Genomic DNA, 27,184 nt, shown 5'->3' with positions numbered 1-27,184 from the left:
CAAGTCCTCATTATAATAATTTGAGGGTAGAAAGTACATGGAGAATTGAAATCTATGAATTCTCCTAAAACCCAACTTTGAAAAATTTTTTGTGTTCAGCTCTTTAAATATAAGTGTAGGACAGAAGAGGGAGAGGGAAGATAGTATCTTTTATGAGTGCCTGTGGTTTAGGACGCTTGGAGTCTGGACCTCTGGCTTATGAACCAGCCTCTTAGAATTACTTGCCAGTCACTGGGCAATTTTTGTAATTTCTAGATGTTCTCCTTTCCTCATTTGCCAAATAGGGATATATACAGAACTTGTTTTCTTTTGTTTTTTTTTGGTTTCTTGTTTTTTTTTTTTAATGGTGGTGGTTCTATTAGATGAGGTGTGTATGTGACAGCTTGTCATGCATTGAACATTCTCCAGGTCTGTCTTACATGATAGAGGGGACAGGAGGCACACTCAAACAGTAGCCTGAGTAAATATTTTCTATCATTCACCCTCAGTTATCAGGAGTGGCTTGTAAACTAACAGCCTCCACTGTTTGACCTCCATCAGCTGTAATTGCCCCAGTCCTATGAGCTTCTGTTGTTAAGGCAAAAATGTTGGAAGCAAGATCCATATCCTTATTCTCCTTGCTTGGCCTCCCCCGTTCATGATATCCATGAGGCCATTTACCTAGTAGCCTAGATAGAAAAATTTGGAACACTGAAACAGAGGTGATTTCTTTTGGACTAAAGATCAGAACTTTTGTAGCATCTGTGCTCCAAGTTCCTCTTCTACCTATTTCTACCTGGAACTTAGGTAAAGAGAATCTACCTGTACCTTTCATCATGCTTGCCTTATTCTAATCTAGCAGGAGTGACTCTTTTCTAGGAGTGTTGTTTAAATTTGTTCTCCCTTGCCTTCTTTTCATTGAAGAGGGGGATGGACATTTCATTGTTCTCTCCACTGTTCTCAGAACAGTATTGGAGATGTGCCTCTTGAGGGGCATGTGTGGGTGGAGTGGCCACGGCATTTTCCTGCAAGTCTCACGCTGCATGGCAACAGCCTGTGCTCTCAGCAATTCTCGGTCTTGTCCCTGGTCTAGTCCTGAGCACATATTCTGTTCCCAGGACGCTTGGTGAATTCTGAACAGAAGTTATTAAGATCCAGCCATGAGAAAGGAGTGAATTGGTCTGATTCAGTATGTTAGACACCGTATAAAAACTCATTCCAGTGACGTACTAAGAAATGGTCGAGGCAAGACTGGAGGTGTAGTTTTGCCCCTAACTAGAATTGTAAAGGTGGTGTGATTTTTATGAACCTCCTGTCCAAATATGAAATTATTTCATAATACATGAGAACAGATTTTAGAGCGAATTTTCATGAAAACTTAACATTATGGTTCAGTTTTTAAGCCCAATACTTCTGATTGTAGTTTTGTTTTATTATGGATTACAATGTTTATAGTTCATATTACTTGAGGAATTTCACATGGCATTGAAGATTGGTCATGTGCATTTGCATGCTCAGCTCTCAAAGCACTCTGGAAGTTGCTTTCTGTGACTGTTATTAGTCTGCCTCACCCAGTGGGGGAGACTTTTCTCATAAAAGCAATGCAAGGGACTGAGGTAAAGAGGACTCAGTATCATGATTTTTAGCTGGTCTTTGGAGAGGAGTCTCTATATGAGTAAAAAAAATTGAATTTAAGCATAGATACCGCTTTTAGAATCACTCCTTTTGGAAGCTTTAAAAATGGCAAGAGCAGATTAGTTTATTCAGGTATTCTCTGAGGACAGGAGAATTTTAATTGGCCTTCTAAAGACTGAGTTTCAATCTTAGTGCTCAAATCAAGTGCTCAAATGCTTCTTTAACATAATCCTCTGTTGACAGTTGATGGATTATTTTCAGATGGAATGTAGAAAAATTACCTAGGTGTCTATAGAAGCCAACAGAAGTGTAGTTGGAAGGTAGATGTGCTCAGTCAGAAAGCTTTATACGAAAAGCTGTTTCTCAGAAAGATGTATGAACCACAAACCAGCGTCTCCATGTTCTTGTCTTTTTTTTTTTTTAATTTTTTAAAAACATTTATTCATTTTTGAGAGGTAGAGCGTGAGTGCGGGGAGGGGCAGAGAGAGGGGGAGACACAGAACCCGAAGCAAGCTCCAGGCTCCGGGCTGTCAGCACAGAGCAGGACGCGGGGCTCGAACTCCCAAACCGTGAGGTCATGACCTGAGCCAAGGCTGGACACTTGACCAACTGAGCCACCCAGGCGGCCTTCCTCGTTCTTGTCTTAAACGTATTTGTGGACTTGCAAGTGGCACGTAATGAACCACTCATGGAGCCGTGTAAGGCGTGAGTTTTGCGTTGGTATTGAACCAAGTGAATAAAAGCTCTTTATAACCTTGTATACCTCTCCAACATAGATGCTATCTTTTCAGTAAACCATTTTCATATTAGTCTATATATAACATCACGTGGGAGCTTTTCCCCTTTCTCCGTGTCTGATCTGAATTGCTAGCGTAGACATTTCTATCTCCTCACAGTGGTTTTCTAGGTTCTCTTTACACTCCAAACTGGCATGAGCCAAAGTTATTTATTTTATCCCTGTCAAGGGATAGCACTTTTTACTGTATCCCAGCCAGGGTATCCGGTGAGTAAATTTTTAAAGCCTTTGCAATTTTCTCTTTATGTATATAAGTATACCCTGTAAATAGACATTTGTATTGATGAATTAGCAAGGTTTTTTTATAAGTCAATTATATATGACCCTCACCTGTCATTATTTTTCTCCATCTACTAGTTGGTTTCTTCAGAGGATATCATGGTGCTTGGTTTTCCATGAGCATATTTTGTATTGACTAGATCTAGGATAAGAAATGCTGTACATTTTTCTTCCCTGAGAAGGTTAAAATTAGATATAGTAGTATATTTTATTCTTCTTTGGTTCTCTTTCTCTTTGTAAATAGGCTTTAATTTTTAGGGCAGCTTTAGGTTCAAAGTCGGAGGGAGGTACAGAAAATTCTCAACCACTCCCTGCCCCACACGTGCTCAGCCTTCTCCATTACCAACATCCCCTACAGGAGGGGTACATTTGTCACAATTGATGAACCTACATTGATATGTCGTTATCACCCGAAGTCCATAGTTCATCCCAGGGTTCACTACTGGTGTAGTTCAAGTTCTAGGTTTAGGCACATGTGTGCTAGTATGTGTGCAGTCCTCATTTACCGTCCTATGGAATATGTTCACTGCCCCATAAATTGCCTGTATCCCACCTGTTCGTTCCTCCCTACCCTCCCAAACATAAGCGACACTTGCCTTTTTTGTGTCTCCATAGTTTTGCCTTTTCCAGAATGCCGTAGAGTTGGAATCCTACGGTATTTGGTCTTTCACTTAATGATACGTATTTCAGTTTCCACCATGTCTTTTCAAGGCTTCTTAGTTCATGTCTGTTCAGCACTGGATAGTAGTCCCTTGTCTGGATAGATCTCCGTTTCTTTATCCATTCGTCTACTTTGAAGGCTCTCTTCCAGGTTTTGATAATTATGAATGGAGCTGCTCTATACATCTGTGTTTAGATTTCTGTGTGCACGTAACTCTTCTACCCCTTTGGGTAAATACCAAGGAACAGGATGGCTGTATGGTAAGAGAATGTATTGTTTTTATAAGCAACTGCCAAATTCTCTTCCAACGTGGCTACACCGTTTTGCCTTCCCACTGGCAGTGTTGAAGAGTTTCTGTAGCTGTACATCTGTGCCAACGTTTGGTTTTGTGAGTGTTCCGGATTTGGACCCTTCTAATGGATGTGTAGTGGTGTCTTGTTGTTTGAACCTGCATTTCCCTGAAGACACAAGATGAGCATCTTTTTGCGTGCTTCCTTGCCGTTTGTATCTATTTTTGATGAGGTGCCTGTTGAGGTTGTTGGCCCATATTTTAATTGTTTTTCTTACTGAGTTTTAAGAGGTCTCTGTGTATTTTGGATGTCCAAAGTCCTTTATCAGATAATTCCTTTGCAAATATTATCTCCCAGTCTGTGACTTTTCATTCTCTTGCCAATATCTTTCACAGAGTCAAAATTTTTCATTTTAATCACGTCCGGTTTATCAATTACTTCCTTCACGGCTTGTGTCTTTGGTGTTGTATCCAAGAGGTCATTGCCAAACCAAGCTGGTGTAGATCTTCTCCCACGTTATTCTCTTGGCGTTGTATAAATTAGTGTTTTACGTGTAAATTTTTAACGTTTATTTATTTTTGAGAGAGAGAGACACACACAGCACAAGCGGGTGAGGAACAGAGAGAGAGGGACACACAGAATCTAAAAGAGGCTCCAGGCTCTAAGCTGCCAACACAGAGCCCGACGCGGGGCTCAAACTCACGTACCGTGAGATCATGACCTGAGCTGAAGTCAGACGCTTAACTGACTGAATCACCCTGGTGCCTCAGTGTGTTTTACATGCAGATCTATGATCCATTTTGAGATAATTTTTGCAAAGAGTGCACAGTATGTGTCTAAATTCTTTGTGGTTTTTTTTTTTTTTTTTTTTTTTTTTTTGCATGTGAATGTTCAGTTGTTCAGTGACATTTACTGAAAAGACTGTCATTCCTCCATTGTATTGCTTTCTTCTTTGTCAGAGATTAGTTGATTATATGGGTCCATTTCTGGGCTCTGTTCACTTCTACAGATCTGTTTTTTTCTATTCTTTGGTCAGTTCCACACGGTCTTGATGACTGTAGCTTTCCAGTCTATCTTGAAGTTGGATAGTGTTAGTCCTTCAACTATGTTATTCTCCTTTAGTGTTGTTGCTTTTCTTGGTTATTTCATTTTATGCCTTCAGTGGATTTCATAAAAGCTGACTTTGGAATTTCACAGTATAGGAAAGTGTGTTGCTGTTTTGAGAGTCTGGATATAGAGGATAATCATAAATAGGGTGTGTCCTAGAAATTTTGGAAGGTTGGAAAGAATGACTTGTTGGCCATCCTTTCACTAAACAGTGTCTCTGAAACTGTGAATCAAAGAGAGATCAGCCACTGACCAGAAAGCTTTGTTACAGCAGGAAAGTTTTAGTTCTTAAATTTCATGTGTGTGTGACAGATACTGTTTCCGTTCCTTTTCAGCATGTCATTTTTCTAATAGAGTTTCAGCGCCTCTCACACACTCCAGGAAACACAGTCACTTGCTGACCACTGCTAGGTGACTCCAGTTTGTCTTCCCAGAAGGGAAACTCCGCTTTGTGAATGTGTACGCACAGCGAGGCATGGGTTGGGGACTGAGGGGTGTTGCTGTATTTAGAACATGTGACTCAGATTCCCATGTGGCATTTATTAGCTATATGCACTTTGTCAAATCACGTCACCCTTCTGAATCACACTCTTCAAAAGGCTAAAAGTTAGTGTGTGTGTCAATCTGAAGTAGGATACCACATAGGTAAATATCACGTAGGTGTCACGTCGGGTCAGAAACTGCTGTTCCTTCAACTACTTTTTGTGGCCAGTTGGGATTTTGCACCGGATGAACATGGGATACTTGGAATTTAAGAAATGTTTCCTTCATTATCATCTGTTTAGGTGGCCAGTTATTTTCCTATTAAGATCAAAAAATGCTTGAGCCACAAAACAATGATAATTTAATGGTAGATTCGGGGTGCAAATGAACTGTTGAAAAGTTACCAAATAAAAAAGACTATACATAAATCTTTTTGAAGTTTATGTCCAGTCTTTAATTTGATGTGTTACTCAGTTATGAAGAAGAGAGAGAACTTGAAATCTGATTTTTATCAGATAACTTAAACGTTTTTATTTTTTGTCTTCTCTAATCTTGCAGAAATCTCTAGGAGGATATACAGTTCAGTGTTCTCAGATACTGCTCACCATCTGTTTTCAGAGTGAAAAATGAGCATCATATGATACCTTTATTATGCTCTGCTCGGTCCAAACTCAGAGGAAAGAGGTCACTATTCCTTGCAGCCAGCTTGATACTAACATTCATATTCCATACTCTACTTTCTTGGTATAATTTTGTGGTAACCATTCACCCTTTACTGGCCCCCTTACATACTTACTGCAACAGATATTCTTGGCTCAAGGAAATAGGGAACTCATTCATCAGGAATGTTTGGGTTTTACAGAAACAAAAAGTGGTTCTGATTTCCTTAGTGTTTTTTTTTTTTTCTTTCAAATATCATCCAATGTGGAAGGGAGAGAAAGCAGTAAGAGAATCTTGGAAAATGATGTGAATCCTAGCAAGCTCACAGATTGAGATACAAATTGGGAGGAATAAAGAGATAAAGATTGCACAGATCATCTATAAGTAGATGCTTTCATATACATTACATTTTATCAGAAGCATTAGCTACAGTGACCCATGACTAATCTCATTGGACAGAGAAGGAAAGTCACCTGGCCCAAAACATTGCTAGTAAGCTGGGGCGGGGGGGGGGGGGGGGAGGGGGGAAGAATGAATATATGTGTCTGTGTGTGTGTGTGTGTGTGTGTGTGTGTGTGTGTGTATGAATATATATATGTGTGTGTATGAATATATATATGTGTGTGTGTGTGTGTGTGTATATATATGTGTATATATATATATATTTATTTAAGTCTGTTGTGTGTGTTGTATGTTGTATGTGGCTCACAAACATGTCTTGTGTTCAGTCATATGGGTTGTAGTAAAATCAATACTACAATTATGTTGCCTTGCAAAACCAGCAGTGATTTCTTGCCCCATAGGAACGTATCTTAGGATCAGGTTTTTTCCACTGCCATCTGTGCCCCATGCTCAAAATGGCAGTGACTTTCTGGTAGAGACCTGCTCAGGAGGAAGAGCGTTTTCTCATCTTCTGGAATGTTCTGCCAAAGTAATTATGTTCAAAGATGACTCTATGGCAATGACTATTATTAAATGCTTAATGTGTGCCACACATGTATCTCTGTGTTGGCTTTTTGGCTCTGCACAGTGCTCCTGGGGTAGGCACCCTTGTTTTTCTCTTTGCATGTGAAATGGCTGAGCACAACAGGATTCATTACTTGCCTAGGCTCCAAACCCTTGTGTGGGTTCAAGCGCAAGTCCAGTGCCTCCAATGGCCACTCTACAAGGCCACCTCTTCTCCTGATGAGGTAGCATCTTTCTCTCTGAGAACCTTGACTTGGTCTCAGTTGACTTAGGAAATCGTTCTGTGTATTCCCAAGCCATCATTTTTTTTTTTTTCTTATTAGTTATAAGGAGTGAGTCCTTAGGACAGTGGTTGTAAATTGAAACTGAACACACAGTTAGAGGGTGGGAGGGGATTGAGTCATTTGGAAAGGTTACAAATGACTCTGGGCACACTTCCTGGGAATGAAAGTTCTAGCTGGGCATGGGACCCTGGCTGTTTGGAGAGAGCAGGAGAGTTTGTGTCTTTCCACGTAGGTGTCCCTGCGTCCTCTTGGTCTGCAGCCTGAACCACTCTATGATGGAAAAACAAATCTCGGGAAAGATCAAAGAGTACAACTAAAGGAAATACCGTGTAGGTTTCAAAGGACTAGAGTTTCGCAGCTATAATTTATAGCGTCCACTGCCCTTGTGATAATTTATATGGGATTGTTTATCTTTTTTGTGTTTGAGAATGTTTTTCTTTTATATTTAAAAATACCCTGTCTTTAGAATCCTTTCAAGTGTAGAGATTGGAGGGTGGAGGTTCTTTTCACCCATTCACCTTCACTAAAGGCAAAAAGGCTTTTTTGCTTTTAGTCTTTTGTATAATTTAAATGGTTCTTGGTTCACTGGCACGTATTGAACAGATGTTTATTGAACACCTACTATAAGCCAGACCCTCTGTAAGACTCTGGAGATAAAAGGTACGTGAGATGCTGAATCATCTGTCCTCAGGGCATTTGGGGGCTGTTGGGAGCAACTGTCATGTAGTTAGTTATGCCTGATGCAGTTCAAGAAGTGCTATGTGAGCGGAAGGAAAAGTTCTGTAAGGGCACAAAGGAGGGAGCGAGTAATCCCTCCTGTGTTTATCTGCAGACGTTTGAGCTAAGTCTAGAATAATAGAGGTGAGAGGGAAAGTGGAGATGTGTGTGTGTAGGAGACTAGGCTGCTCAAAAGCACTGTGAGGACTGGAATAATTATTGTCCCCTCCCCCCTGCAGACCTGGACAGTGTGACCAACTTGGTTGACCCGTGAAAGAAATGCCACCAGCACTTTGGGCTCAAAGATCTCCCCAGGCAGTCGTCACTTCTTCATTTATTATTGGGTAAAATTGGGCTGCTGCTTCCCTCCCTCCCTCTCTCCCTCCCTCTGTCTGTCTCTTTTTCTTTTCTTTTACTTTTTCCTTTTCTCAGTGGTTTGACAGATGTGCAGTAGATGTGAGGTGTTGTCCACATCAGGCTTTAATTAAAGTGAGGGAGTCAGGAAGGAACCAAGAGGCATGGCGTGTGGCACACACTGGAACATAACGTTATCTGCTCTTTCTATGTCCTGGTGCCATTTGTTTTCCTCAGGGAACTGTGTTTTTTGGGATGTCCTTGGAATATGTCTGACTACTGAAGTGCCCATTCACTGCTTCCTTTGGCTGCCTGTGAGCCATGCCAGGGGGCATGCTGCGGGGAGACTTCCTCTGTTGAGTTTCTGAAATTTGCAGATCTGGCGATTGGGGTTGGGGCAGCAAAACTCTCTTGTTTAAATAACATACGACTCCTAGGAAGCTCATAAAACCATCCGACACGATGTTAAATACTTTGTGCCTGTAAGAAACTTTGCAGACGGCGAAGTGCGAAGGATGTTTTACATTGACTTACTGTGTCCTTAATTACGTTATATACGGTTCAGACTTCTCCTTGGTCATCAGGGAAACAGATGATTTTCCTGTTGTAAATCACAAATACCACAGATGACAGGATTATAATAGACAGGTCTCCACTGATAGTTTATGTACATTCTCCAAGAGGACACACAAAAATTGTGTCCACCGCAGTTATTCAGAAAAATATATTCTCAAATAAAATTTCCTTCGGGGCGCGTGGGTAGCTCAGTCGGTTAAGCATCTGACTTCGGCTCAGGTCATGATCTTGAGGTCTGTGAGTTTGAGCCCCGTGTCTGGCTCTGTGCTGACAGCTGGGAGCCTGGACCCCGCTTCGGATCCTGTGTCCCCTTTGCTCTCTGCCCCTCCCCAGCTTGTGCTCTGTCTCTCTGTCTTTCAAGAATAAGTAAATGTAAAAAAAAAAAAAAAAAAATTAGGAAAAAATTTCCCTGACACTAGTTGGTATAGTTGAGCAACTTAATTCCGACTGGTTACTTTGCTTGGTAAGGTAACCGGGTGTCCCAAACAGTGTTGTGTAAGTTAAGAGAGCACAGTGCCAACACTTTGTATGAATACGACGTCACAATGAAATACATGTGTATGCACACAGGTACAATTGAATATACTGTTCACAATGTCCTGATTCAGGGAAACTGGAAGATGAGTAGGAGGTATTGTGATCAACTTGGTATTTATTCCAGAAAAAGTCCCTGGAGGAGAAAACACATTCTTGGCATGAAGTAAAAAAAAAAAAAAAAAGCCTCTTTTTGGTATATAATCATTTTGTGATTTAAATTGTTAAAATTCAGTAAGTCTAATAAACAAGGTAGTTTCGGGTGTCGAGTTGAGTTTTGTGAGTAAAAAGAAGTGCGTGAATGGTCTACCTGTCTGCAAAGCAAACTGCTGAGTTGTGGACGTGGTTTCTGTGAATCTCCTTTACTTTTTCTCCTGGTCGTCTTTGAGCCCTATCCCTGTGTCCTTTCCGCTTAGCCTAACCTCCCATCGATCAAAGGAAAGAAGGCTTCAGGAGTTGTAATGTAATTATATTTAGGATGAGAGTTCTGTTTAGTGTAACATCATTGGCTGGTTTGGTAATTTCTCGAATTCTGCCCAGACTTGAAAATACTTTCAATGCCCCTTGCTGAATGCTGCTGTTCTCTGCGTGTTTTCCTTCTGGGATTGAACTGGACAGGATTTTGGTGTTTTAATACATTCCAGTGGGTATAAGTATATTGGCTACTAAAGGTTTCCTTAACTGACCTGGTTACAGTAGGAATGATCCAGTCCCCCTACTCCTTAATTTTTCTCCTTTTTAAAACTGGAGATTAAGAGCTTGCTGTTAACTCCATTAACCTGGTGGGGGATTCTATCCACAATGGGTTACAAAAGCAACTTTGGGGTTAGATCTGGGGGGAGCGGCTAGGGTGGTAACAAAACTAGATCCATGGTTTTTTTTTTGTTGTTGTTTTTTTGTTTTGTTTTCTTAACACACGGACAGTTTCATAAATGAGGTTACCAAATTGGCGTTCTATATTCTATTTGCTTAAGAGGCAACATGTAGCATCCCCCTCCCCCAGATTGTTCAAATAAAGTCTCCTTGTCTGCAGACACATGCCTTTCCCCAGTCCATTTCTCCTGCCCCCAGTACCTTGTGTATAGTGAGCATTCAATAGTCAGTGAATGGATCTCTTTGTCATTGTGTCCCTAGTGTGTCGAACGGGAGTCTGTCCTGGAACGATAGCTGGTGGATGGTCTGTGCCGGGGAGGCTTGGGCTCGACTTCAGAAGCGATTGCCCCATCCCGACAGGGCAGGACATGTTCTCCTTGGGCTGGGAAGTCACCCCTCCATCCCGGTTAAAGACCGCACCTCCCTTTTGCTTTCTCCTTCCCAGGAACTGTTGAGTCCAAGTATGACTGCCAAGGCAGATCCCAAAGAGCCGAGGAGCCTGAGCATGTCAGACCTTCCTGTAGCCACACACGCTTCAAACCCCAGGGAAACGAGTGAGGATCGGGGGGAGGAGGCGCGCCAGCCAGGTGAGCAACCACATCAGTCTGAAGGCTGAAGCAACAGGAAGGGATCCTTGGCAGCTCTGTTTGTTTGGCAAGGTTGGGAGGTGACCTGAGCTCACACCGCATTACCTCACGGCCAAGAACTTCTTACCACGCGCTATAAATGTTAGGGTGACTCTCGGGCCGAGGACAGATGAGCACATCAAAGCCCACTGATCTGTTTCCAGGTGTGGTTGCGGAGGATTGTCTCTCTTTCAGGAAAGGGTTAAATCCTACCTTTTTTTTTTTTTTCAGCCCTCAGGTGAGCTGCTTTTGTTCAAAGCCAACTAGGAGCTTTAACACAGAGTCTTTGGGTTTCGGTAGTTATGGGAGGCGGGGTATGTGTGTGTCTGTATCCATAAGAGGTGGACAAGGCTGTATTTCCTTTTTATAAATATTCGTCTCGTGGGGCGCCTGGGTGGCTCAGTCGGTTGAGCGTCCGACTTTGGCTCAGGTCACGATCTCGCGGTCCGTGGGTTCGAGCCCCGCGTCGGGCTCTAGGCTGATGGCTCAGAGCCTGGAGCCTGCTTCCGATTCTGTGTCTCGCTCTCTCTCTGCCCCTCCCCTGTTCATGCTCTGTCTCTCTCTGTCTCAAAAATAAATAAACGTTAAAAAAAAATTAAAAAAAAAATATTCGTCTCGTGTTTTCTTATTTTTTTCCCTGTCGTTGGGGCATATGTTTTGAAGCTACTTTCCAGGTGAATTAAATTAGACTATTCTTAAAAAATTTTTTGATTTATTTTTTAGTAATGAAGTCACTGGTTGGAGTCTTTTGCAAAGTTTGGTGCTATGATAGGATTTCCTAGGGTTCCGTTGTGCTTCTGAGTTAGTTTTCAACTTCTACCCCTTGCTTTCCTTTTCATTTATGTTAAATGTTATTGCTGTGTGGAGATAGCAAGATATCATTTAGAAACTCCTTCTGAAGGGCTACTCCTGAAAATCAAATGGCATATGATCCCAGGAGGGAGTTGAATCCTTGAAGCAATTCTCAGGCAGGGTTACTGGACCTCTACGCTACTCACATGTTGAATTGGATACTTCTGTGTTGTACAGGGCTTTCCTCTGTATTATGGAATTTACTAGTACTCCTGGCTTCTACCCACGAATTCTCCGGAATACCCCCTTACCCCCAGTGTATAACCGTAAAAGTCTAATGGACGAAATTGCCCCAGGTGGGAACCGTTCCTCTAGATGTATATGTAACTAAGGGAAAACAAGGTAAAGAAAATGGTGAAGACAGAGAACACAGAGCTATTATTTTTGCTTCTTGAAAGTATCACCTGTGTAGTTTCACAGAAAGTAAATTCTTAGCGAGTGGGGTCCACCAGTAGAACTCCCACTCCCCTGCCAATTGTCTACCCATTATTGACAGGAATGTAGTTTCGATTAATACAGCTGCACCTCACTTAGAATAGGTATTGATTTTGATGCTTTTGGTAACAACTGAAGAACTCTCAGATGTTTATATAACATGCAGAACTTTCTTTGAAGTTCCCCGATATGTTAATCGAGAGAGAGTTGAGTGGAAAGACGGTAGAACAAGATTCAAATGAGGCTCACATAAGACTTTAATAACTGCATACATGAATGGAATGAAGAACCACACCCAGTGTGCACTGTAGTTCAGCAGTTTTATGAATGGGAGGTCAGACATGTGGTTTCATGACAGGTGGCACTGAATTCACAATACTAAAAAATGTCTAGAATATTGCATTCTTCCGACACGGGAGTGTAATTCATTTTCTCTGTTCTGACTCCTGCCACATTTCCTCCTAGCTTTGTAGTGCATTGTTTGAGTCGTCAGACAAGTCAAATCATGTCTTTACTGTGATTTAACAAAAATGTCCTGTGGTCTTTATTTCAAATTTTCTTTTATTCTCTGTTCTCTCCTCACGTGAACATCCACGTTGGCCAGGCATGTTTTTGCTTTTCCTTTTTCCGTTTCCGAGTTTCCATCTCTCCTGCCTGCCCTTGTTTTCTTCCTTTTCTCTGACCATAGAAACGGTCAGGTGGCCTTGCTGGCATCATCTTACCCTTTGTGAACCCCGTTACCCCGAGATTTCCATTTATTATGCCTTGGGCACTCTCTCTCTCCAATGCTAGATCTCTCTGAGGGATAGTTAATGATCTTTGCAGCAAATGAAGGTGAACTGTAGCCACATTATTGTTATAATACAGCCAACTGTACGGAACAGATTGGGCCGAGCTTTGAACAGCTGTGGCTGGCAGAGTGAGTCTTGACTCCTCTCAGAAGAGTTCCAGGGCTGCCAAATCATCAGACTTGAAGGGGAAAGAGGGACAAGAAAGGTTATGGGGATAGTGGTTCCTGCAGGTGCATTTTGCCTTTGTGATCTGCCTTTTTGAAATTCTCACCGGTTTGTGGATCTGGCAAAATGTGGTCTAATCGCACCCGGGGGCGGCTGTCGTTGCTGGTAGATTGGCCGGCTTTTAGTGGCTGTGATGGTGTTTTATTGCTCATTTTCAGGTACTGCACGTGTGGTGAAACAGACACTTCTGTTGTTAAAACTGTGCCTCTTTTCTGTCCATGGGACCTATTTGTAGTTTTCAGGAGAGTTTTGATTTGCAAAATGGACCGAGCCCTAATATACACTAATAAAGGTAATAAAGGCTCCTTTGGGACTTTTGGACTTGGGCTGCATCGTGCGGCCTCCTGGTGGATGTAATAAATGGGACTCAGTGTGAGGTAGGACAGACTTCATAAGCTCGTGGCCCTCAGAAGCCCATTCAGCCTCCAGATATGTTGTGTTTGTCCATACAAGGGTGTGTGTGTGTGTGTGTGTGTGTGTGTGTGTGTGTGTGTCTTAATGTTTATTAGAGAGTGAGAGAGCGCGAGCAAGTGTGGGAGGGGCAGAGAGAGGGAGACACAGAATCCCAAGTGGGCTCCAGGCTTGCAGCTGGCAGCACAAAAGCCTAACACGAGGCTCAAACACACGAACTGCGAGATCGTGACCTGAGCCAAAGTCTGATGCTTAGCTGACTGAGGCACCCAGGTACCCCAACGTGTGTGTGTGTGTGTGTGTGTATGTGTGTGTGTGTGTGTGTGTGTGTTAAAAGAACTAGCTGCCAACATTTATACACATATCTATAAGTTGGGTGAATTTTTCCAAAGCAGCTGAAAGATCTGGTTTCCCCGGAGCCGTAGTCTCCTATGGTAAATATGTGGAAGCTGAGTGACCATCTCTTAGATACCTGTCCTGAGTGGGCAAGATGGAAAGTGCGCTGGAGTCCTCACCTCGTACCCCCATAGTCCCTTCTCGCTTGGCCTGTGCAGGAGTTTCCGAGAGACCTGACAGAAGCTGTGGTTTGGGGAGGAACTAGGTTTGACTCTTAACTTCACCACCAGCTTTAATTTGGGCAAGTTACTTACTCTTCTGCTCCTTCGTTGGCCCACGTGTCAAATGGGAACACGGGTCTTGACCTCTCACGGTTTCTGGGAAGGGCCCTAAGGGCGCGAAGTGAGGCAGCCTGCCTGAGTCCCGTACAATAAGCCGTGTGCCTCCCTAGTATGATTGCTATCCATAGTTGTTCCAGTCATTTTCGGTGGCCGCGTATCACAAGAGCGTGCCCGGTTCTTCCGCATCCTGTTGGTCATGTTACAAAATGGGCTACACGCTTCTGCTCAGGACAGCGTGGGAGCTTGTATCTGGGCTTTCCCATATCTCTGTTTTTGTCTTGCAATACAAGAACCGACAGTATCTCTAACAGAATAACACCACAGGAACTGCTCTTACGGGTGGCATCGTCGGAAGAGAGGAACCTCTTTTAGTTTATGTTAGGTAAACACTTGGTTGTGGGTTTCCGTTCGTTTTGTTTTTTGTTTTTTGTTTTGTTTTTTTTTTTTGCTCGGGTCATGACTTTGTAATTTGGGGTCTAAACTCTTGGAGTTTCTGTCTCCTCACCTCTACCCCATCTCTATCCCGGTCACATTCTAACTCTGGTTGGTGATGACGCTGCGGACTGAAGATGCACAGAATTTTCATGGAGGGAAAGATACAGAAATGAGAGCACTACATCAATTAATATACTTTCTCAAAAGGGAGAGTCAAAGTCAGTTTGGGTTCCGCTTGACGTGTGCTGAAAGCAGTCTTTTATCAACACGCGGTGCTCGGGTTCTTGACAGACCTCAAAGGAGTTTTTTGTACGTTATTATAGTCCATTTGTATCTTTTCTAATGCCTGACCTTTAACACCTGTCAGAGGGTCCCAGCACACATTTGGCTACCACCCCAAGTGGGGGCGGGGCTTCCTGGTTATTATACGTGTGGTTCAGAAACAGTGTTTTCTGCTCCTTTCTCTACTTCCTGCAAAGATAGGTTTCCTTTAGATGTGGATATTTCCCTTCGATGCACACACTTGTTTGAAAATGGTAAAGGATAACAATGCCGTCATTCCTGTACTTCGCGAAGGTGTCTGGAAAACTCTGTGTTCCAGTGTCAAGCTTCCTAGAGGAAGGCAAGGTGGTTAGAAGATGTCAAGGCAGTCCTGGGACCAGGAGTAGAAAACAGACGTAAAAGGTGAAAAACGATTTGTGATCAGCTCAGTTTCTATAGCCCCGAAATCAAACCACATGGCACATGAAACAGATTATATTTTCTTCCTGGTTAAAAAATTGTTCTTAACGTTTGTTTATTTTTGAGAGAGAGGGACAGACCGTCAGTGGGGGAGAGGCAGAGAGGGAGACACAGAACCCGAAGCAGGTTCCAGAATCTGAGCTGTCGGCATAGGGCCTGACACGGCGCTTGAACTCATGAACCATGAAATCATGACCTGAGCCGAAGTCGGATGCTCAACTGACTGAGCCACCCAGGCTTCCCAAAACAGATTATGTTTTCAAGTGTCGTCTTAAACCCACTCAGGGTTGAGTTAAAAGCCCTCATGAGGGTGGAAGGTCCCCTAACAGAAGAAATGAGAGGGCAAAACTTTATTTTTAGAGCCCTGCTTTAAAAAAACAAAAACAAAAACGTTATGAGTGGAAGTGTAAGTCTACCTCGGGTCCTTGAACTTGGCCCCCGACTCAGATCAGGTTCGTGTTCTTGTTGCCACCTCCATCTGATACTGTTGAGGGAGAAGGTAAAGAGTGGGAAGAGTTTGGCTGAAATTAGGAGGATGAAGAAAATGATAATTTCTGCCCTTCATAAACTTTTTTGTCCATCTCACCAAAAGGATCGTGGCAAGTTGCAAATGGAAGGAAATATTCACGCCAATTCTTACGAATTGTCAGTGTTAGTCGTACAGAAAAAAAATGACAATTTTATATAGCTCATCCAAATAAAATTATTACATTTTTGCCAGCATTTCTCCAGGTACTCTGACTTGGGGGTACGGATGGTTTGCAAAGCCGGATGTGATCTTTCATCCAATTGGTGATTTTCTTTTCTTTTGCATATACTTTGCTAGAATATACAAGTATTTTCTGCTTGGATCCTTCCCTGTTAGCATGTTTTTCCCCTAAAATTATAGTCACTGCTTTAAATCTCATAGTAGAAAGCCTGAAACGAGTGCCCAGCAGGAGGTGATGGGAGGTGGTCCAGTGTTGTCAGATCACACATCCAGGGACCTGCATGGGGGGCGGGTACGGAGATCCAGAATTGGGTTTTTACCTTCGCAGACTTAACACGTTAATGTCAGAGATGAATGTGAAAAGATGCAAAGCTACCTACATGGACATGACATGGCACAGCCCGTTCTTCGGGTTGATTGAGCCTCTTCCAGAATTGTGAGGTTTGCTCAGGTAGGCACCCCACCCCCCTCCTCGATTTGGGTGGGTCAGAATGATTCAAGGAATCCTCTTACGGTTTGGGCCAGACCAGTTGCCTTAGTCAAGGAAAATGAAAAGCTCTAAGACGTCACGGATGTGGTACAATCAGGGGTCCCCTGATGGTAGCAGTAGGGGTGTCGGTGGTGAGTGTGCGTATGTGCGCGTGTGAGTGTGATTCACGGTGGGAGGTTTGTGCAGGGGGAGACAGATGCTGCCTTGGCTTCTTTCCTGGTTTTCAAAGCACGCTTTATGTAGTTTTGTAAGGTCGGGTGCCTTTCTGGTCTGTCCGTGAGGGCACCGAGACCCTCTGGGCACATGCGCCCGCCTCTTTAACTTGTTATTCCTTGTGTGATATCAAGTGGAAGTGCGAGGCACCACAAGCTGCTCTGAGCAGAGCCCACTTCCCTTCACCCCCCCGAGAACACGGTGCAGTTACACCGACATCAATCAAGGAAAACCCACAGGCTGAAGTCACACCGTTGAAGCAGGTGCGTGAGTGAGCTTTCGCCAACAGGCGCGCGTGATTGAGGTGTACCTCGGTGTCTTGCCCACAGATGTCAGTTACGATGACTGGGTGGGGCCATGCCCACTCCTCACAGAACTGAGATCAGCCTGTGCTATTTGCGGAACAGAACGAGTGGCTCATTGCGGCTACTTTACTGAAAGCAAGGGGAAGAATGCAAGGGCTGGTGTGTGTGTGTGTGTGTGTGTGTGCGCGCGCGAGCGTGTATACACACGCATCAATATATATCAAACGTAGACATACACATAGATGTATAGTCACACATGTCTGCAGACATACATACATGCCAGTTTAAGGTGAAACTCCAGTGGGTCATGAACAAAAGAGTATGATCGACGTAAGTCTCTGATGGTAAGGTGAAGGTGCTAGTAAAAAAACATAAAACACAGACCTCATTCTCATTGGACCCTTTGGATATACATTGAGCTTTGGGAAATTTCTCCAAGCGTTTTGAATGATCTCAAACAAAGAAATGGAAACATTTCACAGTAGGACTTTGATCTATAAGGCACCTCTGAAATAGTTAACTAGCTCCTCTAACTTGTGCAAGTTACTGGTTATGAGTATCCGTGCCAAGCTGAGGTTTCAAAATATTATGTGTATTTTTAAAATTTAAATATGAGAGCAATCTCCCTTTAAGCAGCATAAACTAGAAGACCCACTCTTTATCAAATATGGCTAAGGTTGGGAATAATTAGAAGTCCACTTTTACTATAGGTATGGGGGGGGGGAATACATCCTATGGAGGAGGGAATTTTATACACTATTGAGAGACTATTGTGCGATATATAAAATCAAAAGCCACGAAATGTGCTTAATCATAGTCCTGGCAATATAGTTTCTAGGTGAATTTATCTTAAGACTGTTACTGAACGTATATAAAAAGGTTTACTCTAAGAATTCCTTAACACGGTCTTATTTTTTTTTTAATGTAATTATGTATTTATTTTGAGAGAGCGAGCAGGGGAGGGGCAGAGAGAGGGAGGGAGGAAGAGAGAAACCCACGCAGTCTCCTGATGCAGGAACCATGAGATGGTGACCTGAACTGAAGAGTTGGACACTTAGCCAACTGAGCCACCCAGGCGCCCTGGTCACCATCTTATTTTTGATGTAAATTTTGTAATTGTCTGAATAGTGTTAAGGTGGTCATAAAAATGATAGTAGAAACGCACAATAAAATACTGAACGAATCATTAAAACAATATTGTAGGGTTTTCTATGGTCTTCTTAAGAAATACCTTGTGGCGTGCATACCTGAATGTGTAGGTTTAGAAATAGTTTGGGAGATTACATATAAACCTTAAAGTTACTGTCTCTAGGTGACTCAAAGGTACTAAAATACTTTTGCCTATCCGTTCTTAATATTCTAGTATTTATATGTATTACCTGCATATTGAATACAGCGAAGGGTTATCATGGAAATCTCATTTTAAGAGTCACGTGTATCCAGAGAAACTGGCGAAGACCGGGAAGAAAAAGAGCTTTTTGTTTTCTCCCCCTAGATGGCTGTTGAGCAGAGGACGTCCAGGACTGTTGGTTTTTGGATTCAGCCATATATGTGTACCTGGCATCAGACAAGGCTCTGTCATGGTGCTGTGTGCTTCCCGCGTGGCAAGTGGCTGAATCAGTTCTACTTCATACACCGATCCGTGTGGCTTTACCACCAGAGGTAATGATACTAATCTGAAAATTCTAATAGGGACGTGAAGACACCAAGGTTCAGTAGTGACCTTTTGCTTCACATTCTTACGTATGTGTTCTGTCTGCTCTCCGCTGTCTCACATGGTTATGCTTCTCCCGCCGCGTGGGAAGTTGGTCAAGCAAGCAGGAAAACCCAACCCCATTCATGAAAACTTGAAAGGCCTCTAAAAAGCATATCGGCAAGTGCTTTGAAACCCCTGACCTCTCCTTATTCCATAGAGTTTGGCCTTTGAGACCAAGTTTAATGTTCAGCAGGTGGTAGGACAGGAATTGAAGCAGGAGAGAGGAGTGTGGTGAATTCGGTGTCCATCCATCTGGAATGTGGACGCTGCGGAGGATGTGAAGACAGTATCTGAGGGAGGGTCAGGCTTCAGCAGATGTGCAGATACTCCTCTACAGGCTTAAGTGCTTCTAAGTCCCCAAGAATCTACCTGAAGGGCAGTCCTCTGACGGCCGCTCTGTCTCGCCACTGTGATCCTGGAAATATAGCCATCCCTATGGCCTCTCAACACGCTGGCCTCTCCTACTGGTATGAGACTAGAAAGCTAAAAATTCCAGCCAGAACCACCCAGGGTTCCCAAATGAGAAGATTCTTCACGAGTGCAGCTATAAAAATAGCAAAGATTCTTGAGAAGAAGGATCCGTTTTGGATGAGGACCAATTTGCCAAGTTGCTCTGTGTGTGTGTGTGTGTGTGTGTGTGTGTGTGTGTCTGTCTGTCTGTGTCTGTCTGTCTATCTGGGGGAATGATGATGGCTTCTTGAATCTCGTTTGTTTCTTTCCCACTGGTGAAGGGAACAAGTGAAACTTTGGATTTGGTTCTATTTCCATTGTGCAGTAAATCAGGAGAGTCCGCTCCATCTGTTACCCCCGGCTATTTTTCTGTGATATTGTGGGAAAATTCATTGTTTTCCCATCCTCCTCTCTTTATCCTTCTCTCCTGTTAAAACAGAGATGGTGCCATTAATTAATTGCTTCAGGATATTTTATAAAGCAGGGTCTGGGGTGGGGAGAGTTTTAGCTATTCCTGAAATCCGCACAGTGATAAAATCAATAATTTGAGGAATTACTTGCCTTACAAAAATCAACAACAACAAAGCAAAACTTGTAAATAGAACAAGTTGAGAAAAACATGTCTTTAGGCAGCCTAATCTAATCACACACAGAAGGCAGCCTGTTTTCTTACTTGTTGGAAAACTTCCACTTTATACTCTCACAGGGAACAATATATTAAGTCCAGTATTTAGAAATATTTCTTGAATCCTACTGTCTGATTTTGGCAAATCCCAAGGAAAAAAAAAAACAACAAGAATATGTCTTGGACTGCATGCGCCTTCCTGGGAAGAGACTGGAGTTTTCCCAGAGAGGCTGGCTTCACACTGTGGGAAACGTTGGCTTGGGAGATAACACTGTTAGCGTTTGTATTTCAGAGGGCTTCTCATTTTCTTCAGGTTTTTGGCTCAGCCACAGCTGGTCTTGTATCTCCGGATCTGATGGAAACCAAAGCGTGTACCCATCTTCCCTTCTGCTGATACCTTCATTTCCTCTTGAAGGGTCCCCTGGCTTGTAACCCCTCCTCCCGTTATGGGGGCAGGCTGAGCTCCCTAGCCCTGCAGCAGCCCAACCCGGAGGAGGGATGTGGTGTGCAAGTGAGAGTGGGAGGTGGGGCCTTAGGGGGTGACACATCCAGTGGCTGCTGCTTTCTTTCTCTGATGGAATCATGAAGCATCAACATTTTGGCAAAACCCGAAGCTAATTCTTGTTCAATGTGATCATCACATGGCATTGACTGAGTAATTGAAATTCGTGGGGAACACAGAGATCTTGAGAATGTAACGTTATGGCTTCTTTACTTTAAAAGTATGTGCTAACATACATGTGCGTTATTATGAGGGACGTAAGTGAACTAAATTTCCTTGAAGTTTCTTAGCACGTGCCTGGCATAAAATCATTTTAATAGATCTTCTGCAAGGGTGTGTCTGCAGTCCTATTGCACTGGTTGCTTCGATGTGAAATGAAATAGACGTGTCTGACAAAGACCTTTTTCTATTTAGCTTATAACTTGGGGAAGTGATTTACCCTCTAAGTTTTCATCTCTAATTTTTTTAGACTTGTTTATTTTGTGTGTGAGAGAGAGACAGCAGGAGAGGGGCAGAGAGAGAGAGGGACAGAGAATCCCAAGTGGTCTCCACCCCATCACCAAAGAGCCCCATGTGGGACTTGAACTCACAAAACGTGAGATCCTGACCTGAGCCAAAATCAAGAGTAGGGTACTTAACCAACTGAGCCACCCAGGCACTCCCAAATCTTCAACTCTAAAAGGGAGGGGAAGGGGAGCCTGAGTGGCTCAGTCGGTTGAGTGTCCAACTTCGGCTCAGGTCATGATCTCACGTCTCATGAGTTCGAGCCCCGCATCGCGCTCTGTGCTGACAGCTCAGAGCCTGGAGCCTGTTTTGCATCTGTGTCTCCCTCTCTCTCTATGGCCCTCCCCTGCCTATGCTCTGTTTCTCCGTCAAAACTAAATAAACATGTAAAAACAATTAAATAAAGGTAGATGAAGAGCATTAACCTCAGAGGTTTTTTAAAATAATTTTTTTTTTCTTTTACAGTTTGTTTTTTTTTAGACAGCGTGAGCTGGGGAGGGGCGGAGAGAGAGGGAGAAAGAGAATCCCAAGCAGGCTCCTGCTGTCAGCACAGAGCCCGACGCAGGGCTCCATCTAATGAACTGTGAGATCATGACCTGAGCCAAGTTCCAGAGTCGGACATTCAACCGATTGAGCCACCCAGGTGCTCACAGACAAAATGAATTTTAGAATAGTTTTAGATTAACCGAGACATCGCAAAGACAGGAAGAATGTATTCATATACCCTTGTTCCAGGTTGCCTTATTGTTACTTTTTTACCTTTGTTCATGGTAGGTTTGTCAAAACTAAGGAACCAGCATTGGTATTTCATAATTAACTGAACTCTAGGGTTTATTTTGAATTGCATTGAACTTCCTGATGCCCTTTTTCTGTTCAGGACCCCCTCCTGGACACATTCCATGTAGTCCTGTCTCCCCAGACTCCTGTGATCTGTGACGGTTTCTCCGACTTTTTTAGATGACTTGACAGTTCTGAGGCACACGAGGTAGCATTTTGTACACTGTACTTCCTTTGTGCTTCGTCTCACGATCGGACTGGGCTGTAAGGTTTAGAAGGTAGGTTGCCGAGATGGACAACCATCTTCAACGCTTCCAGTCAAGGGTGTAGACCTTGCACATGGCTTATCATGGTTGACCTTGAGCCTGATGATAATGTGTGAGGTCATGTGGTGGTAGGTTTCTCCAGTGCACGGTGACTCTCTTCTCACTCTTTCCGAACTGTGTCTTTGGAAGGAAGTCACAAGGCACAGCTCCTGGGATCGTTTTAAGGTGTAAATGGAATGATAAAGCCCCAAGCCCAGCACCTGGTGCTTAGAAAGCCCTCTGGAAAGTCCGCTGTTGCTGTAGAAGCTTCTTGCTTGTAGTTACACGGTTCTCAGGCACTTACTGATGTGGATCAAAAAAAGAAAAGAAAATGAAAATAAAAAATAAGAGTGCTCACAAGTCTGTCAAGTGAGAGGACTCTATTCAAAGGCCCTTTAGGAAGGAAGCATGTGCATTCACTCCAGATTTCCCCCTGAAGGACTGTTGATCTTGGAGTTACCAGTACCTGGTCCTATTTCAAGGGATGGTGTCAGTCATCTGGGATGAACATAAAGGTGGGGCTGAGGGGGGGGGGCGGGGCTGGCTAGTCTTGGGAGTCTTTGGTGGGTGGAAAAAGAAAGTAATTTATTTAGGAGCGGGGCCTACATTACAGGAAGATTTGTGTGTGTGTGTGTGTGTGTGTGTGTGTGTGTGTGTGTGTGTAGATTTGATGGCTCTCATGTAGAATTTAGAGTTCTTCTTAGAATAAACTGTCCTCAGCACTTCTCTATAAAATAAAGACCTCGTTCTGCGACCTGCAATGCTTCAAAGCCCATGCGGTTGTTGCTAGAGTACTTTGCTGAGCCTGGATAATAGAGTTCGGAGTCCCGTGTAACCATGTCTGTTGGAATAAATAGGAACAGCTGGTCTCTTGTACAGATACCGTTTGGCATGAATTTTTTATTTAAGTCTCTCCATGTATCTAGTAAACAGTAAGCAGTATTCTAACATTACTAAAAGCATTCAAGTCTCCTTCCAATAAATTTCCTTCACTCCTCCCCATTTCAAAGTTCAGGGTGTAGGGCAGGGTTAATGTACCAGAGAAGGAATGCTAGGAAAGTATTTCAGAGCTAGAGAAAATAAGGTTCCTCTTCTTATGTATTCCTTCCCATTTGACCTTCAGCTTCTCTCTTAGATAATACAGTTTTTGGACTGTTTCTTGGGAAAGCCAGATTTATGCAGACATTCTTTTGCTGTTCTGTATGTCTTAAGAGAGGAGAGACTGACTCGCATTAAAATGGCATACTCTTTCCCTAGTGCTTAACAGGGAGAAGGTTTGATTCTGCGTTAAAGGTAGTTGAGTGATGACATATTCTCTCGGTCTTCTTTAAATGACTGGCGAGGACATCGTTTCCATAAATTCTTGTGAATTTGTCTTAACAAGCTTACTGGAAACTGAACACCCCTTTCCTGCCTCATAAGGAACCTAGCAAGTACTTGAGGAACACATTTCCTGTTATCTCTTGTTATCAACAGCCAAAATAATTGTTTTACTTAACTTGCCATGTTACCTTTGGGCTTCAAAGGAGTAAGGACTATTGTAATACCTTGTCCAGTCTCTCTCTTTTGTCAAACAGACTCGGAGCTCCCTGTCCTGGGGCTGGAAATATAAGTAAGAATAAGATGGGATCGATGTACCTTAAGAACCCAGTGATCGCCTTTACAGGCTCTAAGAGATGTTTTCTTCTTTTAAGGCATTGTCAGACTCTTGTGGTCACTGAGGATGCACAGCAATGTATCGATTGCCCTCCTTGGGACTCTTAGTATAGATGTGCTTTCTTGTCCCCTTTCCGGTTAGGTGTGACCTTGTGACTGGCTTTGGCCCTTGAAATGTGAGCACAGGTCACACACGCTGCTTCTCCAATGAGGCTTTAAGAGTCACCATGGGATTTAGTCCATCCCCTTGCACCTATCACAGCAGAAACACACGTTGTTGACATAGAGCCTTCACAGTCTGGTCTCTGAGGGGCCCTGATGGAAAGATAGCCCAACGTAGGTTGGCCGTGGAGTGCGAGCCAGAGTTAAGCTTTGGTCTTATGACAAGTCACAAGGATTTGGGAATGGTATCTTGCTGCAGCATTATCGCCCTGTCCTGGCTAATGCCCTCAGCATCATGGTCTCTTGAGAGGTAAGACGCGAGGGCTGGATATTTGGGCTGTGGAGGAGATATTCACACCGGTGATGGCGTTAGCCGTAGAAGTCTGTATGCCTGCTGGTAACTGCTGCGTAACTGTTGGGTGCCATTCTGTAGAGTGTGACCCACATTTCCTTAGAGTTGTTAGATTTCTTCAGGGAGATTACATCCCTTCTGACTTTGGTACGTATACTTTTTAACACATATCTTTACATAATGGAGGATAATTGTCGTGAAGGAAAATTCACACACAGACACATAGACATACACACCCCTTAATCTCCCAAGAGTCACACGAAAGATTTTAATGCCAGACTGTTGGTTGAGCGCCAGGAAGAATGTCTTGGGTGGACGTAATGCTTAATTTATATTTAGGGAATTTCCACCGTTAAATCTCAGAGCTTGTAAAATTTGAAAAAGAGGAGGAGGAAGAGGAGAAGGGGGAAAAAAGGGCCCAGGGATGTGCTTGACAATATTCCTTTTAATTGAAAGCCACCTGAAAGCCTCCGTCGAATAATAAAGTAATTCCCACGTGGCTTCCGTTCCTCCAATGTTGGAACCTCAGAAATGTAATCTACTTCCAGCTTCTGCTTGTGTCTTTGTCAGGCTGAGAATGCGTCCCGTCAGCTAGCTGGTCAGAAATGGAAGCAAAGCCCACTTCTCCTGGGGATCATTCCCACGTTGCACCGTCTACCCGGGCAAGCTGGCTCCTCCTTCGACGGGGAGGAGCTGTTCCTGCCGGGCATTCTTGGCTCTTGGAAAGATGGGGACAGCCACCTGGACCTCTCTGAAGCAGGCACTTGGCTCAACTTGATTTTGTTCTCCCGTCCGTTACAGTTCTGCTTACAATAAACTTTTCCCTCAAAGGAAAAAGCCCATCGTTCATTTGGGTTTTATTGTTTTCCCTGAAAGGCTTTGTAGCTCTCAGAGCTGTTACAAGGGCAAAAACTCAGTAAATCCAGAATTGCTTTCCATTCCTTGTACTTTCATTGCTAAAAGTTGCCTTGTTTCCTTATCCCATGCAAGTTGACTTTCCCCCGTGTGTGAATGTGAGTTTGTGATAGACTCCGGGTGTTTGTGCAGAAGCATTTTGAAGAAGTTGGACAGTACAGTGCTCGCTGTAATCCTGCTGAAAGATGTTGGAGGGGCCATCCTCTTGCTTACCCCTCCTGCCTCTTCCTTACCCCTCCTGCCTCTGAATGTTTTTTCGGTATCCATGCAATAGCAACTTGAGTTTAAATGTTACTGAAAAAAAATCATCAGCATTCGGTTCACAGTCGTGAGAATTCAAGTCTTATGTGAGAATTCACATGGGGAAAGCCAAAGTGTTTACAATCCTAAAAGTACTATCAATAGACAATGTAACACGATAACCTCTGAAAAATATGAGGAACCAATTATATAATTGTAATAAAAAATAGGTGCAAAGAAGAGGCTTTGCTCTGGACATCTGAAAGTTGGCCCACAGCTTGCTTAAAGTCTCTTAGCAAAGTAACTCCAGTTTACATAGCCAATTTTACACCTTTTATTTTGTCTTTTAGGAAATCCCTGTCTTTCCATTTCTTCATGTAAATTTGGCACAGTTACTTGTTCATATGTAAATATTTTACTTTTAAAAGTGAGGTTTTTAATTGCTATTGTCTTACATAGGATTGAAACAAATGTGTTTTTAATAAAGGAGTTAATTTTATCTCTAAAAACAAAAAACAACAGCAAAAAATGTTACTGAAAACAAAAATCTTTCTCTTTTGGGAGAAACTTAGAGGAAGGTATATTTCAGATTGGACCTGTGTGGCTCAGCTGGCTTAGCATCTGACTTCGGCTCAGGTCATGATCTCACGGTTCGTGGGTTCGAGCCTTGCGTCCGGCTCTGGGCTGACAGCTTGGAGCCTGGAGCCTACTTGGGATCTCTCTCCCCCCCCCCCCTTCCTCCCCCCCCCCCTTCCTCCCCCCTCCCCCTCCCTTCCTCTCCCCCTCCCCCCGCCCCACCCTACTTCACCCTACTCCTTACTCATGTTCTGTCTCTCTCAAAAATAAACATTAAATTTGGATCTGAAGTTCATCTTATTTTTCAAATGTGTGGAATTAAATTAGCAAAGCCCTGGAAATCTAAGTGTTAAGCTAAGCACTGGGACCCATTGACTCTGGGTTGTGTATAACCCTTCTGATCTGAATTTGTGCACGCCTGCGTTAATGCCATTAAGATGCCATGAGATAATTTTCTTGTGGCTCCAAAAGAAGCTGTCTAGGAAGTCAGAAGAATGTTGATCCTGCTTCGTTGTGATCATGTCACTATTTAATTTCCAAACCTATTTGTCCATAAAAAAAAAAAAAATGAGATACAAGGGGCTAATCTTTCCACTCTTCCTGGAGTTGCAAAATGATGACTTCTCACAAGGACAATCAAAATAAAATGTATAACGTGGCCTGAATTGTTAGAAGGAAAGCTCTACAAAAGTAGAGGAAGACTATTTAAAGAACAAGAGAGTGTGGAAAGAAATGGGCTTACCAGCTCCTTCAATTACTAAGCAGGGCTAACGATTAAGCCAGTATTTTGAGAAGTAACTTTGGGCAGGTCCTTGCCTCAGTTACTTTCCCCTTACTCTGAAATAAGAAAGTACATGTTGGGATACCGGGGTGGCTCAGTGAGTTGAGCACCTGCCTTTGGCTCAGGTCATGATCTCACGGTTCATGAATTCAAGACCCGCATTGGGCTCTGGGCTGGCAGTGTGGAACGTGCTTGGGTTTCTCTCCCTCTCAACATAAATAAGCTTTTTAAAGAAAAGTACAGAGGCACATCTAAGATGACCTCATGCCAAACTGGGCCTCCATGATGCTCGGAAATCATTTGTGGGATATACTTCTGACATGAAAATGCTCTTGTCTGGCCTGTAAATTAAATGTCATAGTTTGTCTCCTGTACCATGTGTCCTGAAGTGATATTTGATGTGTTTCTAAGAAGTGCCTCCTATAAACTAACGTGCCGCATGTGACTTTTTTTCCGCTTAATTTTGAATTGATTACGAA

General features: G+C 43.2%; 1 protein-coding gene across 1 annotated transcript in view; it reads left to right on the top strand.

Annotated features, from left to right (window-relative positions):
• The window catches only part of LOC132666666 (uncharacterized), a 612,017-nt gene that overhangs the window by 315,544 nt on the left and 269,289 nt on the right, over positions 1–27,184 (top strand). Inside the window, exon 6 of the mRNA XM_078446589.2 lies at positions 18,600–18,766. Coding sequence (XP_078302715.1) covers positions 18,600–18,766 — 167 coding nt within the window. The remainder of the gene's footprint in view (positions 1–18,599; positions 18,767–27,184) is intronic.

This window comes from Panthera onca, chromosome B2 (assembly GCF_046562875.1).
Source record: "Panthera onca isolate mPanOnc1 chromosome B2, mPanOnc1 haplotype 2, whole genome shotgun sequence".
In the NCBI taxonomy this organism is placed as follows: Eukaryota; Metazoa; Chordata; class Mammalia; order Carnivora; family Felidae; genus Panthera; species Panthera onca.
The sequence above is the reverse complement of the archived record's forward strand: the minus strand, read 5'-3'. Positions and strand labels throughout refer to the sequence as shown.